The sequence below is a fragment of the Chinchilla lanigera genome, unplaced genomic scaffold, assembly GCF_000276665.1.
Source record: "Chinchilla lanigera isolate Chin_1 unplaced genomic scaffold, ChiLan1.0 scaffold00005, whole genome shotgun sequence".
Lineage (NCBI taxonomy): Eukaryota > Metazoa > Chordata > Mammalia > Rodentia > Chinchillidae > Chinchilla > Chinchilla lanigera.
In genome coordinates this window covers 41,686,682-41,705,719 of record NW_004955406.1, presented here as the reverse complement: position 1 = coordinate 41,705,719, position 19,038 = coordinate 41,686,682, and the positions used below count along the sequence as shown (strand labels likewise).

The following is a 19,038-nucleotide window of genomic DNA, read 5'->3' as shown; positions in this document are numbered from 1 at the left end:
ATTTATGCAGCCAACCCTCTAAGTGCACAGAAATATTACAACCACGAGTATTTTATTGCAGCAATATGGCTGAAGATGACATCAGGGATTACAGTCATCCTCTCTATTCATAGTTCATAAATTTTAAATTGCTTACATTTCTAAGCAGTGTGATAAAAACTTGCACCATTCTGTTCCCTTCTGTCTGCAACATTAATCATATCTTTGTCCAGTGTATCCATACTATATATGCTACCCACCCAGTAGTCACTCAGTAGCTGCCATGGTTATTAGATTAACTATCACAGTGTCACATACATGAGAGAGAGAGACAACAGCCACATGACTTTTATATAGTACATTGTTAAAATTCTTCAATTTAATTATTAATTCTTATTGTTAATCTCTTACTATGCCTAATTTATAAATTAAACTATCTCATAGGTATGTATGTATGTATGTATGTATGTATATGTAGGAAAAAATAGTATGTACGGGCTTTGATGCTGTCCACAGTTTTAGGCATCTACTAGAGATCATGGAAGTGTCTCCACATATACAAGGGAACTGCCGTCATTTAAATTATTAGTGGGCCCCCTTAGCTCAAGCCCTGAAGGAGGCAAAATCAGCCCTTCCCTTTATTTATCACAGTATCTGAGGAGTCTTCTATGCCATGAAACCTCAAAATTCTGAGAGTCATTTGGTCAAGTCACACTTTCAACAGTTTTTAAACATCACTCTCCAAGAGTGCCTGCTCCTGAAAAGCAATTATGATGACGGCTAATGTTGCCTTCTGTGGTGGATCTACTATAAATGCTGTACTTTTAAGCAGGGCAATTAGAGATCTTCAGATGGCCAGTGGAATTCTGCTGCCTCTGGTCTCCCTGACACACAGCCCTTGCTCCTGAGCATCATGGGTGGCACACTCTGAGCCCAGGAAGACTTTTCTGCACATCATTCTGGCAGCAGGACAGCCCCTCGAGCCTTACAGAGAGCCAACATGTAGTTGGCCTGTTCGCTTTCCTTCTGCTTTTTTTTTTTCTAACAGTTGACTTTCCACCCTCCTTTCTAAACCGAGGTTAGAAATAACCCCTCTCTGGAATGTTTTCTGATTAAGTCCACCTAATCATTTCCCCAGATCTAACCCTGACACGCTCTGGTGTCATTTCCTGGTATTAATTCTGCCCCGTTACCTGTTGTTTTGTGAATGTTTTCCAGTTCTTTCCTGTTCCCCTCAATTAGGTTATAGATGTCTTAACTCCCACCCTGATGATCTCTGATGACCAGTATTCTCATGAATTCACTCTCCTCTCGGTCCCCAGGGCTGGTCTCTGCCTGCTCCAGTGGCCTCTCTCCTTGTGTGCAGCTGTTGTGGCATTGCTCCCACACAGTCCCTTGGGTGGCCCATGTGGAACTTATCCAAACCTTTTCAACACACGCTTGGATTTTCTTTTTTAGCCTTTTAAAAGAAATCAATGCAAAGTCGAATTTCATTTCTTGATGTAAGGGCAACTTTATTAGTAGTGATGTTTATTCCTCTTTCTGCCTCTCTGATCAGTAAAATCATTTTTTCTGTTCAGTGAAACTTTCAAGGAGAGAAATAACATGATAGTTGGAAGCTTGGGGGACAAATAGGCTGGTAGAATTTTCCAGCTTCTGAAGTCCAAACTAGAACTGTCACTACAGATCTTCCTGGGGAAGAGGACTGGTGTGGGGAGGGCCAGCCAGCTGCTCACAGCCCCAGGGTTACAGATGGAGACAGCTGTGGAGCTCTAAGACCTGAATACCATGGATCTAGGTTTGGATTTGGCTAGGAGTTCCCCTGAGATTTCAGCTTTTTGGGATGTGGTTGCTTAGCTATCATGAACAACTTTTTTTCATGTCTTACTTTGCTATTAGAAAAAAATGTATAGCTGATCACCACTTATTACACATTATCAATTTTAAAACTTTTGAAGTCCCTGTCACTTTCTAGAGCTAGGACATCTGCAGTGAACAATTTATCCTCCTTTCCAGTAATTATAGCTCTTGATTATTTATTTACTCATATTTTTTTTTGAGATGGGAGTCTCACTATGTTGCCCAGGCTGGTCTTAAATTCTTGGATTCGGGTGATCCTCCTATCCCAGCCTTCTGCACTGCTGGGATTATAAGTGTGCATCCTTGTGCCCCAGCTTGCTGTTTGGTTGCACTGATAACTTCTGAACTTGATGTTAGCCAACGTTAGCCAATTTAAGGCTTGTGGACAGTTTTACTTCACTTCTGTCTTTTTTTTTTTTTTTTGGTTTTTCTCCGGTACCAGGAACCGAGCTCATGACCTTGCGCTTGCCAGGCAGGCGCTTTGCCACTGAGCGAAATCCCCAGCCCTTCACTTCTGTCTTAATGGGACTCTGTCTAGGATCTTACACTTAAATATCGTGTTACCCGCTGATTTGAGAATAAACAATTCTTAACCAAGTCAAGAAGGACCTTTATATTCATAATTGGTTAAAACAAAACCCAGGAGTGGACATTGAATTTTATTGTATTAAATTTTAAAAGATTTCCCTTGGGATAACCAATTGTGATGCTAGCTGATATTGACTAGGATTCTCTTTGTCTTCTTTAGCTTGTTAAAAAAAAACACAGCAAATTCAGAGGCTCATTGATGGTAGGCTTCGTAAGTGAATTATTTGAAATTGTGATGGCAAAGCAGGATTACTCAGCAAAACACATCACTGATAAAAGTGTCAACATGCAGGATTAGGCAAGAGGAAAAGAAGAACTGGTCATTGAAATTCTACTTACAATTTTTAAGAAAATTATTTATGGCAAATAATCAAAGAGAAGTCATGTAACCTTAAGACCACCAAATAGAACTTCATTGCAGCTGATTAAAACTTTTTAAAAGACCTCATCACGTCCTCTGCTGCTGTGTGCCAGTGTTTCCAGACTTTACTTGGCAGTTCTTCCTAACATCTGATCTGGAGTCTTCTTGCTGGGGCCAGATCTATTTTTTTCTCTATACCTTTTTTTATTTAAAGGAATTCCCATACAAAATAAATCTAATAATCAATAGAGAATTGCATCTTCATTTTTAAAAAAAAAAAAAAAAAACACCTAAAATTCATGTAACCACTTGAGTATATTCCACTGGCTCAGAAACAGTAGGGTTTGAAAATGCCCAGAAATTAGGCTTGAGGCTTTGTGGATTGACATTGACATAATCTGTGGCTTCCTTTATGTTCTCATAGTCCAGGGCAAATTCCCTGTTTCGTACTCCAGGGGTCGAAAAAACCACTTGTGTATAATTCACATCCTTGGTGACCTGGGAAGAAAGCAGAGATGTGTGGGGCAAGGTGTGCGGCATGCTCAGAGGAGCTAAGACCCAGGACTGAGCTCTAACTCAGAGAGGCTTGCCCAAGCCTGGGTGGGAATCCAGGTGGCTTTGTGTGAGAGCAAGGCCAGGGCAGTGCGGAAGATGCTAATGGTTGTGTCCCCGCTGTCTGCAGGGAACAGGTTTCAGGGTGAGCGGTTCAAGGGATGAGAAAGAAAGATGCAGACTCAGACAAGTGAGGTCAGGATCCAGTGCAGATTTAGGCCTAATGACTGGGCCCTTGGGGCAAAAGGGGTTTCTCATTAATACTCTCACTTTCATGGTCTGCTCAGACCCACCTTGCTTAGGCGATCCTTGCTGATATGGGACTGTGGGGGGAAGCACGACACCCTTACCTGGGATGCTGTAGGCCTTGCCAGGCCTCCTTTATTGTTCCAACCAACGTAGCTGGGAAGGCTTGAGTTCCCTGTTTTACAGCCAGAACCCCAGGCTGCACATGGAGGCTGAGATCACTAGGACTGTCCTTACCTGGCAGCTGGGAGGGGAGCTGTCTTTGCTGTCCGAGCTGTCTGAGCTATCTGAGGATGTACTGCTCTCACCTGGAGAGAGATGGACATTGTTCTTCCAAAGCAAGCCAGGGGATGTTAAGAGAAGGCGGAGGCAGTGGAAGGGAATGTGAAAGGACAGAGGCAGATCCCACATTTCAGAGAGAAGCGGGAAGGAGAGATACAGACACCCTAAAAAAGAAGAGGAGAAAGCAGAACAGAGAAAGGGTGGTAGGCAGGAGAGCTTCTAGCATCAGGCAGGAACATGTACAAGAGTCCAAGCACTGTTGCTTCCTACAGCTCTGTCTAAAACGAATAAAACACAACAGGCTTTACTGTGCCAGGGAGGATGTCTGCCAGGGGACAAGCTGAGGCAGTGTGTGGCCCAACACAAACTGCTCTGGCCTTGCAAGTCCCAGGCACAGGTTCCAGTCTAAAGCTGTCATTAGCTCTAGGCAGCTCACATTTCTTTTTGCACCCTGGTTTGTGTCCTCTGTAAAGCAAGGGAGTTGAGCAGTGACCTTTGAGGCCCCTGCTAGCCCAACAGTCTCTGACTGTGGCCGGACTCTGGCAAAGCTCTGTGGCCAGGGGTCACGGGGAGGCCAGAGCTTTCTCCACACTGAGAAACACTGGGGCCTGCAAGCTGCACTCTCCGGTTCCCACAAACTCAGAGGCCTTATCTCAGCTGAAAAGATAAAATCAGAAGGATGGAGCAAACTCACATCACTCATCAAGAGATAAACCAGTGGAAAAAGTACAGTCTCTGACAGGGGAGCACCCACTGTAAGCCTCAGTTTCAATAGCGACCCTTGGGTCTCCCAAACTGTGAAATAAAAAACAAGGCTAAGGGTATAGCTCAGTGGTAAAGGGCGTGCCTAGCATGCTTAAGGCCCTGGGTTTGGTCCCCAGCACTGCAGAGCCAGAGGGTGCAATAAAACCTAAGGTCTCTGCACAAAACCGGAAGGGTGGTATTTCTTGCAATAGGGAATAGAGATGGAATCATCTTCAGGACACATATTTATCAAAATGCCCAGATCCCCAAGCAGGCCTCAGACCTTGAGGAAGGTCTCTGTGGGGAGTGTGGAAGGGCTAGCTTCTGGAACCAGCCATGAACTGGTCAGAGAGATGGTAGATGCCCAGCAACAGCCAAGGTGGGGGCAGGAAGGGGTGGTTGAAATCTTAGCTCCACCCTTAGCTGGAAGAGTGGAAGATGCTGCAGGGTGCAAGGAGCAGAGACAGTCTCTGAGCCCCCCTGCAGTCATTCACCCATGAGCAGTCCCAGGAATGAACCCAGATCTATACAGCCCCCGGGGGTCTTCCCCACACACAGGTGACACCTTTCTGGGAAAGGCAGGCTGGCAAGGCCTGGACTCCCTGAGTGTGTGGATGCCCCTGGCTAGAGATTCACTCCCCAAGGATGGACTCCCCAAGGTTGCTGCAGGGAGGCTCCTGGCTGTCTCAACAACGTGCAGCAAGCTTCAGGACAAGTCCCTGCCTCTGACTCACGCCTGTAATGGGGAACAGACACGGGGGTGCTTCTCTCTGTCCAAGTCTCCGTGGTCTCCTTAGCAACCAGCAGGGGCTGGTGGGCAGGGCCAGACCCTTGGGCCTGCAGCCTGGCCTCTTTGAGCATTCGTTCACTCTGCTGGCCTGGAACAGAGAGGGCAAGGTCACGTGGGAATCATTGCTGCCTGGGTTAGACGCCCCCTCCAATCAAATGCCTTCTGAACCTGCCCTCTCTCAGCCAGACCTTCCAAGGAATCCTTTTAAATCTCAGCTCTGCTGTGCTCCAAACCCTGTGCTGTCTCCTTTCCTCCCTTGTTGAAAATGCCGCATCCAGCTTCTGAGCACCTCCACGTGACTTCGTGACTCCTCCTCTGATTTCCTCCTGCTTGCTTCCCCCACCGCTCCTGGCCCCAGCCTCTTTGCCCCCGCTACTGTGTGCTCAGCTTGCTCCTGCTTCTGCCCTTGCAATGTGGCTCTCTTTACTTCCCGCAGGTTCCTGCTCAAAAGCCAGAAACCCAGGGACAGTGGCGCCCCTTCAGCTCCTATCTACTTGCTTCACTTCCTCCCTAGTACTCACATACCCTAACATACATGTGTGTGACTTGCTGTCTTGTTTGTCCCATGGAGTAAAAATTCCATAGGGCAGGAATTTCTGGTTTGTTTCCTGTCATATAGCCTGGGCCTGGCTGGTGCCTGAGATCTCAATAAATGTGTCAGATGAATGAATGGATGGATGAACAAGTGAACAGAAAGGGCTGGACTCTTTTTACTGGATGTTTACTCAAAATATCGCCATGTCCAGTCCCCTGACTTAGCGCAGCCAAAGCAGCACCATTTTCCCTAATAGGAATGCTTTCCCAGGACAGAGCTTCTGCACCATTACTGCAAATTAGCCCAAGAAGCTCAAGGAATTTTCCAGAACTTTCTTCTTTTGCCACTCAAGGCCATTCTTGGCCTTTGGCATGATAAAGAAAACTGAGTCCAGGCAGAATGAGCCCCTCCACACCAGCACTGCAGATAAATAGGTCAATTAAAGGTGGGGTTAGAATGGAGATGACTCTATTACGGGGTAAGAGGGTAGCAGTGGGGCTGATCTGGTCAGTGGGTCCTAAGATTAGTTTTCCAGTGACACTCAGGGGGTCCAAAGGACATCCTCTGCTGTGGGCAGGGGCATGGCACTGACAGTGAGTAGAAGATAAGGGCTGGGTCGTTACCTATGCGCTGGCTGAGCAGGTAACCCGTCACAATGAGGAGGCAGGCCTGGAGCATGAGGGACACCACTGCGATCACGAGGCCATGCCAGAGCTCCATTGCTCTGTTGGGAGAGAAGGGTCAGAGTCAAAAAGGCAGAGATGTTAATACAACCATAAATCCACCCCTGTCTCAGCCAGAGACAAATGCCTGGTACCCCTATGTGTCTCAGGGCAGATCCTCCTGCCTCTCTGGATGGTCCTGGGTCCCTCACCCTGTCAAGCTCATGCTGAGCTTCTGATTTGCAGCCACTGGTTGTAGTGGTGTTCAGCCTTTTTGAGGGGCAGCACACAGAGGTCTGGGAGGAACCACAGATAGGGTAGCCAACAGGATCCTCCTGGATACCTGTAGGAGGGAAGGTGACAGATAAAGAGTCTGGCTTGAGGCTCCCCTAGATTTCAGATTCGGACTGTAAAATAGGCAATGACATCATCAGTACCTAACGGCCAGCAGGCACTTAGTGTCAGCCACGGTGGCAGTGCCTCACACAACCTCCATCTTCTCTAATTTGGGTGACAATTCTTTGAGCGAGGTATAATTGCCTCCTTTTAGAGCAAGCAACAGAAGGCTCAGAGATATGAGTGATGTCTGAGGCCACGCAGCTGCAAACGGCCAGGCCTGGTGTGGAGTGCAAAGTCCAAAGCCCACGCTCTGAACTTCTGCTCTCGCCCAAGGAGAGTGTCGCTGGTGACTGCAGGCATAGCGGTCCTGCTTGAGCAAAGAAGCCAGCACAGGTTCTCTGAAGAGGTTCAGATCTTAAGTGCACACACACTCACATGCACCACACAAGCCGCACACACACTCACCCTCACACACCCCACAGTTTCCACGGGCTTCAGGACATCAGGCCCTCCAATCCCCTTACAAAAGATTTATTTAAAAAAAATCACTGTGTGGATTCTTCCAACCTGTTGTTGAGTGTGGAGTTTTCCATTAAGCGAAATCATCTTGAAGGCTTTGAAATGGTATTTAGTGAGGAGAGACAGGGCCGAATTTAGCGAAGGCTTTGAAATGGTATTTAGTGAACAGAGACCGGGCCGAATACCTACTCAGTGAGCCTTAAAACACTTTGCTGCCACTAGTGCTTCTTTTCCCAATCAGGGCTTCCAAGTGTGAAGGGAAATGGGAGGAGGCCCAGGAGCTGTTTTTATTTGCAGTTCTCTTAGCATCACTGAGTTTCTTAGTGTCAAAGCTTGCACCAAATAAATCAAACTACAGAAAAGGGAAAGTAGGAGCAGAGAAGAGTCTGTGGAGTTCGTCATCCCAGACTCTCTGTGGCTGTGTGGGCATCGGCCAGCAGGATGTCTCCAGGAAGGAGACAGCTTGGTCTCCCCTACACCTCTCATACAGCCAGTGGTCCTTGAGGGTGCCTTTCCTTTGGAGGGATGTCAAAAGCTGGGAGCAGTTCATTCACCCTGCTTATTTAAGCCCCTCTTTCCTATGTGATCAATTTTGGACACTGCTCCCAAAGGACCCTCAACCTGTCTATCTATGAGTTTCACGTAAGTGAACAGAATGCATCAGTCATCATCATTCACTCCCAAAGAGTTCTACCTAATTTGATGTATGAAAGTGGATTCAGGATCCAGGCCTAGGTCTTTTGTTTTCTATAGATTCAGCACATGGGATGGGTGGGTAGGGATAAAAAGTGAGCATATTCTCAAGGGGAGAATTTCTCTTCCTGTCTGTGATGGAGCCCTTCTCCGTTCCTCCCAGCCCCCACCCCTGCAGTGCCAAGAGGTGCTGCAAGGTCACTGTGAATTATCAGCGCTGAGGGGGTTCTCCACCCACAGTGTAGGAGACCGGGCCCTGCTCACTGCAGTGCTGTGGGAAGGCTAGGATTGGCTGACGGAGGTTGTCATTTTTGATCTCTAGCTTTCAAGACTATTTTCCAGCTAGGTCTCATTTTTGGGGAAAGGAGGTAGTTGTTATACAATATTATTTAGGAAAAGATGACAAGACAGTCTGTACCTATTCCAGTACAGACACTATTTGTGATTTGAATATTTTCTGTTTGCAGTTGCTTGAATCCACGGTCTCAGAACTTGTGGATGGGGAGGCCTGACACTCTATTCCACTGAATCGGTGTTTCTCAGTACTGTCTGACACATGGTGCTAGACAAGCCCTTGTCCTCTAGCACTGTTTTGTATCTACAGAATGCACAGCATTCTGGAAACCCATCAAGGTAACAGGTCAGCGTAATAACCAAGATGACCATAAATGACCCCACGTGTTTCTAAATGCCCCCTTGAAGTAGAAAGTGTTCTCTTTTTTGGAAATCACTATGTGGAATAAATGTTCCATTATTTTAAAACTAGTATCTTATTTTGGCTATATTGCCTAAGCTTCCTTCCCCATTTTAGTATGAAGTTAGCATTTTACTGGCCAAATGACATACAGCAGCTATGTTAAATGAGAGCCGTACAGAGTGTTACAGTTAAAAAAACCCCAGAGATTCCAGGTCTGTCCCCTTCTAGATGTAAATTACAGAACTTTGCAGTGCCTCAGTTTCTCTATCTGTAAAATGGAGAGAATGGTAATGTTTACCTCACAGAGTTCTTGTGTGGGCTCATTGATATATGCAATTTGTAAAGACCTTTATACAATGCCAGGCACAGGGGAAGTGCTCACTAATTATTAGGGATGACTCAACTCTGAAAACCTTCTACCATGATGGTGACCACAGTCCAAGTAGAACTATTAAAAGTTAGCTTGTTAGGGGAGACTGAGGGTGGAGAGCCGTGGTAAAGCTCTTGCCTAGCATGTGCAAGGCCCTGGGCTCAATTTCTGCACTGCCAAAAAGAAATTGGATTGTTCTATTTTAGGAAATGTGGACATTTGTTTTGAGTATAGTTTGGAGATAAGATCCAGAACAGGATGAGGTGGGAAAATTATGACAGATATGGTTATTGAAGTGGCTAGTGCCTCCTAACCGCCACGAGCAGGCTGTCTCTGGAGATCTAATTGCAAATCGCTGAGGAGGCAGCCAGCAGGACCATCTGCTCCTGTACACACACACACACACACACACACACACACACACACACACCAAACAAGTGGGAAGTGAGCAGTGTGAGGTAATTATGTTTTGAAAAAGTCCCCACCCACAGGAGAGTTTGTTGTCCTCATCCTGTCACAGAGCTGGGGACTGTCCTGCCTTCTTCACTGTGTCTGGACACCCCAGGCAACTACTCTGCGCGCTAAGAGCATTTCCTTGGCCTGCCACACTCCCGTGGTGGAGGCTGGGTTCCTTCATATTCCGTGTCCCTCTCCCTCTCGGGGCCTTCCCCAGGGTGCAGCCCAGCATCAGAGTGAATAAGAAGATGTCCCCTTTCCTGCCGGACACCTCATTTTGTCTGGATAAATGAATTCTACAAAGAATGGCTTAAAGTGAGATCACAAGAGAGATGAATTCTATGACTCTGGTAGAAGAAAAGAAGACCAGAACAGTCCGATGGGGCCTGACTTTTCCTGGGTGCTCATCTGCTAGTGGCAGAAGTCCTGTCCTGGACCTGGCGGATTAGGGAGCTCGACAAGAGGTTCCTAAGCCTCTTTCTAGCCCTAACGGTTTTCTTCTTTAAATGCTGGTGTTGGGGAAAGCAAAACGAAAACAAAAATGGGTGAAAATGAAGACTTAAAAGAAAACGATCTTTTCCGTGACGTAGTATCACCCAGCCTCTTCCAGCCTCCCCGTTACAACAGCGTGCTCCTTCATTTAACATGTAGTTTCCAAGAAAGGATGAACCACAAATAAGCCAAAATAGTGACCCAGAGAATTTACTCACAGAAACAGAAGTGGTAAAATTTGTGAGACTGCTAACACCAATGAAATCTACATAAAAGCAATATTTTCCTAGCAAATATAGGTTGGTAAAATTGACTTCATAAGGCACAGAAAATTTAAATGGACCCAAACCAAACCAAAGCAAGGAGAATGAAACCTGATAACAAATCTCTGCGTGAGCCTACTTAACTTCTCAAAGCCTCAGTCTTCTCATATGTAAGGTAGGAACTACCGGGCAAGGACGCACAGGTCTGTAATCCCAACACTCTGAGCAGGAGGATCCCAAGTTCGAGCCCAGCCTGGGCAATTTTGAGATTCAGGATTAAACAACAGATATATAAATACTTCTGGGGATCATAAAGTATGTAAAATAGTTCTTATCATTTTTGGAATGAAGTAATAAAAGTATTCAATAATGATAAATATTTTTACTTCAAAATTAAAAACCTATCAGAGTTGTCTCCCTAAAAATCTGTTCTAAATGGCCTTACAAATGAATTATTTCAAAGTTTTAAGGGATACACAATTTGTTCCTACAAAACATAAACAAAGTTAGGGCACAGGAAAACATAGGAAAATCTCCAGGCTCATATATAAAAGTAGAAGTAAATATATTATCATATGAAGAAAGTAGCCCAGGCACGTGGAGAACATCAACTATTACAAGAACGAAAGACAACACTGAATATTTCTCCATGTGCTTTATTCCTCTCTCTACAAGAACACACATGACCACCCCTTCATAGATGAGGGATCAAGGCTTAGAGTGGTTGTGCAGTTTGCCTTGGTCCCTGGCAGGAAGAATCACGTTTCAAAGACCAACTGACCCAAACGCTATATCTCAGCCACACCAAGCCCTTGCCTCTTGAGTACTACTAATGTGATATCCATAGGCCATACATAAAGTGCCAAAAAGCATTTGATAAAGTCAATACTTAGTTCTGATTAAATTAATAAAATAAAACCATGAGAATTGTTTCTTACTGTAATAAAGAATAACCATCTTGCACCCATAAATATCTTACTAAATGGTAAAATATGTCAGTAGTTATTGGGGAACAAGGAAGTCTGACGTAATCACTTGAAGAAATGAGTCTGAGAATTTCTAATTCCTGGAAGTTGGAGGCTTCTCCAACTTCTAATCATAACCTTAAGGGTACAGAATATTTATTAAGCATGTTTTCTGTGGTACTTTTACACACACTAACCCATCCAATGCTCTATCTCCAGGAGGAGGTACTAGCATTATATCCAACATGGAGGACAAAATGAAGATACAGAGAAGTTACCTACCATGCTCAAGATGTCGAAAAGGGCTGATGGGACTTTGTGCTCAGGCAGGCTAGTGTTGGAGCTTGAGCTATTGTGCAGTATGTTAAAGCATGAAGGTATAGTTTGGGGGAAGGAGAAATCAAATCAATCCTTACTTGAAAGTCATATGATTTTATACCTAGAAATTCCAAAAAAATTTCTATTGCAAACTAGTGTAATCAATGAGTCTATTCAATAAGTCCTCTGGCTGTGATAAATGGTCTAAAATTTGAGCCCTTTTTTTTTTTTTACTATACTAGCAATGATCCGAAAATAAAATGGGAGAAAATACCATGAGATTAGCAACCACCACAACAAGAATATCTCAGTAATCTTAACTGTATGAAAATTATTCTGAACAAAATTAATAAAAATTTACTGAGAATCATAAAAGATTTAAACTAATAGGAAGACATGATATTTCAAATTGTGAAGCTACAACACTTTTAAAAATCACTTTCAAAATTAATTTATTGGTTCAGCATAATTCCAAACAAAATTACAGTGAGTTTTTTAAAACCCAGGATTATTCTGAACTTTTTTTTCCTGGGAAAAAACAATGAGAATCAAGAAGCAAAAGATGTATGGGAAGGAATTGTGATGAGGTAGGTTCTTGACTAGAGCTTTTTAAGAATAAGGTAGGCTTTAAAACTATGCCAGTGTGTGTATATCACAAAAGTGGTTCACAAGGTAGGGAAATGAAAAGAAAGAGTTATTTAAGAAATGATGCAACAGGGAGAATGGGTTAGCTACCTGTAAGGAAAGAGAAAGCAACTTAGACCCAGCACTAGATAACAAAAGAAATCCCAAAGGGATTTAGGAAGAACATATTTTTAAACTGAGTCATTAAAATGAGAAGGGTGGAATTGGATATTCATTTATTTAATAATATTTATTAAATCCCAAAATGAAAGAAAACTTTCTTAGTTTATATGCAAGGGGCTGGGGATTTAGCTCAGTGGCACAGCGCCTGCCTGGCAAGTGCAAAGTCATGAGTTCGATTCCTGGTACCGGGAAAAAAAACAAACAAAAAAAAGCTCTTAGTTTATATGCAAAGGAATACATGGAAAAGTAGTCTGGCTCTAAAATATTAGAGCTTCATATGTTAAAATAAACAAAATATAAGGGTAAACAGACCAAAAAACCTAGAACAAGTGTGGCAACATATGGCAAACCATAATTGTAGCGTTTACATCTTTTTTAATGTGTGAGATACGATAAAGAAAATACAGTGTGTGTTTAACTGAAACAAAGTATTACAATAAAAGGCACATTGCCACTAATCCCCTCAGAATACTTCCCCTCTCTTCAAACACACTTAATTTCATTATTCTTTTCACTTTCTGGAAGCAGTTCTAGAAGTTCTCTTTCATGAATGCTTTTAGTTTTGTTGTTATACCTGCCTCGCTGTCTTAAATCGGTTCAAGCGATTTATCTTTCAGGGTCACTTTGACTTTGGGGAAGAGCCAGAAGTCATATGATGCCAGATCCAGTGAATAAGGTGCATGAGGACACGGGTAATGTTTTCATGAGCGTGCCTTTCTGTTGGATGGCATTCAGCAGCACTATTCACTGTATTTTTTATTACATGTTGTAAAGATATGAAAAAGGGCTTCCAGAACTGCTTCAGAAAGTGGCAAAAATGCCAGAATATTTGTGTTTGAAGCAAGGGGAGACATTTTGATGGGGCGGGGGAATTAATGGTAATGTGTCTTTTGTTGTAATAATTTTTAAAAATTTTAAACAGTGACTATATTTTCAATCACTGCTTGTATATTGTAAGAATCCTCTAAATGGTAAATGGATAAAGAGTGTGGAACAGAAAATTTATAAATGGCCAGGAGTGGTGGCACATGCCTGTTATCCCAGCAGTTAGAAGGCTGCGGCAAGAGGATTGCCATGAGTTCAAGACCAGCCTGAACTACACAGTGAGACTCTGTCTCAAAAAACCAAGAAGAAAAGAAAAACTTTATAAACAACCCAGAACAGGACCAAAGTTATTACTGCAAAAGCATTCTATGCAGTATCAATTATTAAAAAATAAACAATCTAAAATTTTAAAATGGGAAACAAACTAAAAAACAAAAATGAAATAAAACAGATTTATGGCATTAAATGGAATATTTAAAATTACACTTAGCAATACATGATCATGCCCATACCTCTGTAAAAAATAAACATAAAAAGAATAAAACTTGGCAAAAGGAAAACTCTATCTCATTAAGCTTATTTTGCTTTCACATAAAAAACTACCCAATTCACCTGACCAGTTCACCAAATCCAGAAGAGTTCTTTAACAACAATTTTGTCTAATAAATACAGACTTCTTCACAGATATAAATTTATGGGAAATAAATTGGAGATGTTATTTAAATGAACTTTGCTCGAAGAGGGAAAAATCGCAAAAAATATGCCTTAGTGTTAACAAAGCTGGATGTTAGGGTTGCAGATTGTTTTATTTCAATCTCCATACTCTCTGTGATTTTTAAAATTTTCAGTAATTAGTATGCATTTTTCCTATTAAGAAAAGCTGTACTTATTAATTAAAATTTTTTTGTTCTAGATTGAATTTTGGGGGGATTTTTATTTTGCTTTTTTTTTTGGTGCTGGAAATTGAACACAGGGCCTTGTACATGGCAAGCAACAACTCCCACTGAGCTACATCCCCCAACCCCTAAATTAATACTTGTAATATTTTAATTGAATATATATATAGTTTTATATACATCTGGATTTGAAATTTGTATGTATGTATAATACATATATGTGAATGGCTGCATCTAGCTAATTAATAGATACATTACCTCATATACTTTAATTTTTATGCTGAAAACACTTAAAAGTTGCTCTCTTGCCAGGCATGGTAGTACATACCTATACTACCAGCACTTGGGAGTAGGAGGCAGGAGAATCGCCATGAGTTCAAGGCCAACCTGAACTACCTAGTGGGACCCTGTCTCAACAAACTAACGAACAAACAGACAAAATTTACTCTCTTAGGAATTTTCAATAATACAATATATTGCTATTAACTATACTCAAGACATTTAATCCAGCCTGAGTTTTCCACTTAGGTTAGCCTGACACCTAGTCCAACCCATAAATGTCTCTCCCCACGGTAACAGAGCACTGAAGTAGTCTGCTAAACATCTGCATTTCCATCAGTCCAGTACTGTAGAGCGACCTGCATGCATGGCTGTGGGTGAAACCCTCAGATGACATGAAGAAAGGAACACATCTGTGCTTCTAAGCGCTCGTGCTGCTCTTGGAAGATTGAGATGTGAACATGTGTAGAATCGAGAAGCAGAGGAGAGGCCACAGGCAGAGAACCACAAAGAAGGGGAACCAAGCAACCCAGCTCAGGCATTGCCAGCCCTGGCAGAGAGCGCAGCTTTAGTGGAACTGACTGTCTTCAGCAGAGTTCAACTTAGATTTAACCTCATGTAAATAAGATAATGTGAGCAAGCCAAGAACTCCACAAAGCAAACACACAGTAAGTGTAGGTAAAGCTATGAGGAGCAGGTCCTAGTGATCAAGATTCAGGATTTTGGCTCTGGCCTTCCTAGCTGTAAGCTGTTCACCACCCCAGCCTGAGCATTCAGATCTGTAAAATAAGAATGACACTGCCTCTTTTTTAAAATGCCTGTGTGTGTGTTTATGATGCATGTGCGTTGTGAAAAACATTGTGCCTGAATTATCTTATTTAAGCCTCCAAATAACAACCTTAAGAGATGGACAGTACTGTTCATGTTGGAAAAAACAACGAGGCTCGCAGCCCCTGAGGGGGAACAGACTTGAGCCCGGGGAGCTTGGGTGGAGACTTTCTGCACCACAGGGAGTATGCAGGGTGGTAGCAGGACACCTAGCACATACAGGTGCTCAGCAGGGGATGAATCACAGCCCTGAGCAGAGGTGACTCAGCCAGAGAAACACACCCACTCCCACAGAGCCTGTGAGAGAGCAGGGCTCCTTCACAATTTCCAAGGGGGTGTGTGAGGAACCCAGTGCACGAAGTCATGGGGTCCCGAGAAGACCCTGGTCCTTACTAAACCCTGCACCACCACTGCCAGTGTGTGAACCCAGCAGGGGACAGAGGGGATGGAAGGGAGGCACAGGGTCTGTCAGAAGCCAAGGGAAAGGGGATGGTAGAGGTTAAGGGGTCACCTTTATCCTGGGTATCAGAGAAATCTTCTTTGGATCCCCTCTGGCTCTGGCCGCCATGTCAGGGGCCTTACCCCAGGTGGTGAGGAGTCATCTGGAACATGAAATGGGAACTAGATGAGCTTCCCAATTCAGCAACTTTATAAATCAGTCATGCTGGGCACTGAGCCTCAGTTTCCCTGCCTATAAAATGGGGGTGGGTTGGGCTAAATAGGTTTATTTCTAGCATTTCTTTGTTCTAGAATTCCACAGGTCCAAAGTGAACATAAAGGGTGAGACGTAAATTAACCAGAAAGAGCAACTTTGAGTCTCAGTGAGACTCATCACATCTCTGATAACACTATGTCTTGATGCAGGCATTGCCAATTTCTTTAAGAAAAATAATAAGCCATCCAGTGCTTCTCATTAGTAAGTTTGGGAAAAGCATTTTTGCAAGAAATTCCTTGAACTGAATGCAATTTTGCTCTAAGACTAAATCACAAGAACACAAAACACTGCCAGCACCGTGGGCAGTTATGCATGGATTGACTCTTGCTAGTTCCAGGTGAACCTGGAGACTTGTGGGAGATAGCAAAATAAATATTATGCATTTCATAGATTGGCCCACTACTTTTCATAGATTAGCCAACTCATCTCAGGGAAACTAAGCACCTTTTATAGATTATGCTCAGTTTGTGAGTTCTTTGGTGGCTGGCAGCATGTCTTGTCCATATTTTACATCCCCATAATTCCTAACACAGTTTTGGGGGCATTTTGTACAGAAAAAAATGCCATATAACTCTGTACAAACTGAATTTGATCCATTTCTATCTAAGAAAAACTTGACCTTGGGAGGACCACTTGGTTCCCTGAGTCTTAGTTTGCCCCTCTTTTGCTTGGGAAGTCAAATATTTCTGGCACAGAGCAGTCAGGAGGGTTACACGAGACCACAGAATGTTCTAGCACCTTCCCTGCCTCATTGTCAGGATCCAGGGCTGGGACTGGCTTCATGGGTTTGCAGCCTGGCGTGGCCCTGTGTTCACAAGGGCCCGTGACTCCCCAAATGCTTTGCCGTTATTCTTAATAATTTTTGCACACGACAGCCCAGACTTTCATTTTGCATTGGGTCTCTCCAATTGGGCAGCCAGTCCTGCTCAAGGCCCTGCCATGGGTAGAATCGCCAGCACTCACTCCATGAGGCCCACACACAGCACAAGAAGCAGGGCTGGCTAGTAAGCAAGTCTTTGGTCCGGGCCTGTCTGAGCTCCTCCCTGGCAGGGAGACAGGGAAAAAAGGCTGGTCTCAGGATGCTCTTCTGTGCCAGAAGTTTCCTCTTGCTGACTCAGTCAAGTCACTTAAAACTTTGCAGCCTCAGTTTCCCCAATGTAAACAAAAGCTATTCATAGCCCCAACTTACTTAGGCGTGAGGATCAAATGGGTCCATCTATGCAAAGCTCCAGGAACAGTGCACAGCACACAGTCAGCTCCATTTCTGGGGCAACTGTTCCTGTTTGCTCGTGTTGTTTCCTTGCCTGGATGTGTGCATGGCTTTTTTCTCTTGGACAAGATACATTTTTTGACTTTCATCCATGGCATTTAAAACTCCTGCACCTTCTCCCTTTTACCTTTTGCCATTCAGAACAAATCTTAAAGAAAACCTTCCTATGGGGAGATTTTCTCTGGGATCTGGTTTCCAATTGACTTAAAAAGTAACAGCAGCTGCTGATGGAGGGCTGTCCTGGCACCAAGTGTATGTGTCTGAATCCTTGCAGCAACCCTGTAGAGTAGGTGTTCTTGTACCCATTTTACAGATGAGGAAACCAAGACACAATAAAGTTTAGGAGAGCAGGGATTTGAAACCAGGTTTTTCAGGATGCAAAATCCATGCACCTTCTAGATGGAGCCCTGAGGGCTGCTGCTGCTAATGCAGACGATCTCAGATCTTGGGAACACAACAGTAATGTCTGCAAAGCCAGACTGCTGAATCTCAGGTTCCCTTTAGGCTGACTGCAAATTGAACTGCATCCTGAAATCCTGACACACAGGGAGAATCCTGCCTGAAACCCCTCCACATCCAGCCCCCACAAATGCACATGCTTTGAATTAGCTTAAAACCCCATCTATCTAGCCAGTACTTACCTCTGGTGCCAGGGGCAAGGTCTGAGCCCAGCCTATGTTTCAGCGAGGTCCTGGTGGAAACAACTTCACCCTTCAACCCCACCCGGAAGTCCCTCTGTCACTGTAGTCAGTCACCAGTGTTTCATCATTTCCAACAGGGTGGTGCAGCGCGGGCAGCCTGGAGACAGATAGCGATCTGCTCAGCTGAACAGAGCAGGCGAAGGGCAGATGCTGCGCCTGTCTCTCCCCGCACAGGTCGGGGGGGAGTCGGCATAGATGGGACAGTCAGCAGTCCCTCATGCTCTGTGTGTGCTCATGTTTAAACACAGCAAATGCACAGGCAGTAGAGTGAAAAGAGCACAGCAGGAGGAGTCAAGAGGCCTGGGTTCAAGTTCCAACTCCAGTACCATCTTGCTACAGGAGCTCACTTTCTCTGTGGGCAGCAGATCTTCTCTTTAACGATAGCCAAGCCCCCTCCAACTTGGCCGTCTCCGCATCTATGCACAACGTGGCTGTAGGTTGAGGGCATATGGGCTTAGAGCCGGATGGGGGTAATTTTTCAAGACTGACTTCATCATTAAGCCTCAAATGGATGAACTGAAAACGCCTTTTTTGGTTTATGTGACAGTATCGGGAAGGGAAGGAAGGCTGGGGTTTGGTTCTTAGGAATCTCAAGCTAAAACCTCAAGATCTGTCCTTGAGAGTGAAAAAAAATAGGAGGAAGATATAACCATCCAAGTATAAAACAAAGAAAACAGAATTTTGAGGCCTCTAAAATGTCACCTTTGGCTGGGACCACACCGGCCAGTGTAGAATGATGACTTCTGAGGCACACATATCCAGGTTTGAATCCTGGTTCCACCACTTAGTACTTGAGTGACTTGGAAAAAAATTACTTGGTGACTTTGACCCAGAATTTTCACTCTGTAAAATTGGATATTAATAAACTTCTGTTTTGAAACAATCTCATACAGCTGTTGAAGGTGAAATAATACAAATAAGTAGATGAAGTACTTAACAAAGCAAACAGCTCAAATGGTTTTTAGTCTTTAACTGATGGTGGGAAAGCCACTCCTTGGGCTGAGTC

The 19,038-nt window shown here is 43.9% G+C and overlaps 1 protein-coding gene across 3 annotated transcripts; it reads right to left on the bottom strand.

Annotated features, from left to right (window-relative positions):
• Positions 1-2,437: 2,437 nt before the first annotated feature.
• Positions 2,438-18,143, bottom strand: LOC102016446 (chromosome unknown open reading frame, human C1orf186). Of its 3 annotated transcripts, XM_005375383.2 has the most exons (7): positions 17,973-18,142; positions 15,858-15,948; positions 6,812-6,942; positions 6,561-6,661; positions 5,347-5,490; positions 3,824-3,894; positions 2,438-3,286 (listed from the first exon to the last, which is right to left on the bottom strand). In XM_005375383.2, exons 3-7 carry the CDS (start codon positions 6,823-6,825, stop codon positions 3,086-3,088), a joined length of 531 nt encoding a protein of 176 aa, XP_005375440.1. In that variant the 5' UTR covers positions 6,826-6,942; positions 15,858-15,948; positions 17,973-18,142; the 3' UTR covers positions 2,438-3,085. The 3 variants fall into 3 exon arrangements, with proteins under 3 accessions (XP_005375440.1, XP_013378518.1, XP_005375441.1); XM_013523064.1 differs by lacking the exon at positions 6,812-6,942 and having other exon boundaries at positions 17,973-18,143; XM_005375384.2 differs by lacking the exons at positions 15,858-15,948; positions 17,973-18,142 and adding an exon at positions 11,676-11,893.
• Between the last annotated feature and the right edge of the window lie 895 nt (positions 18,144-19,038).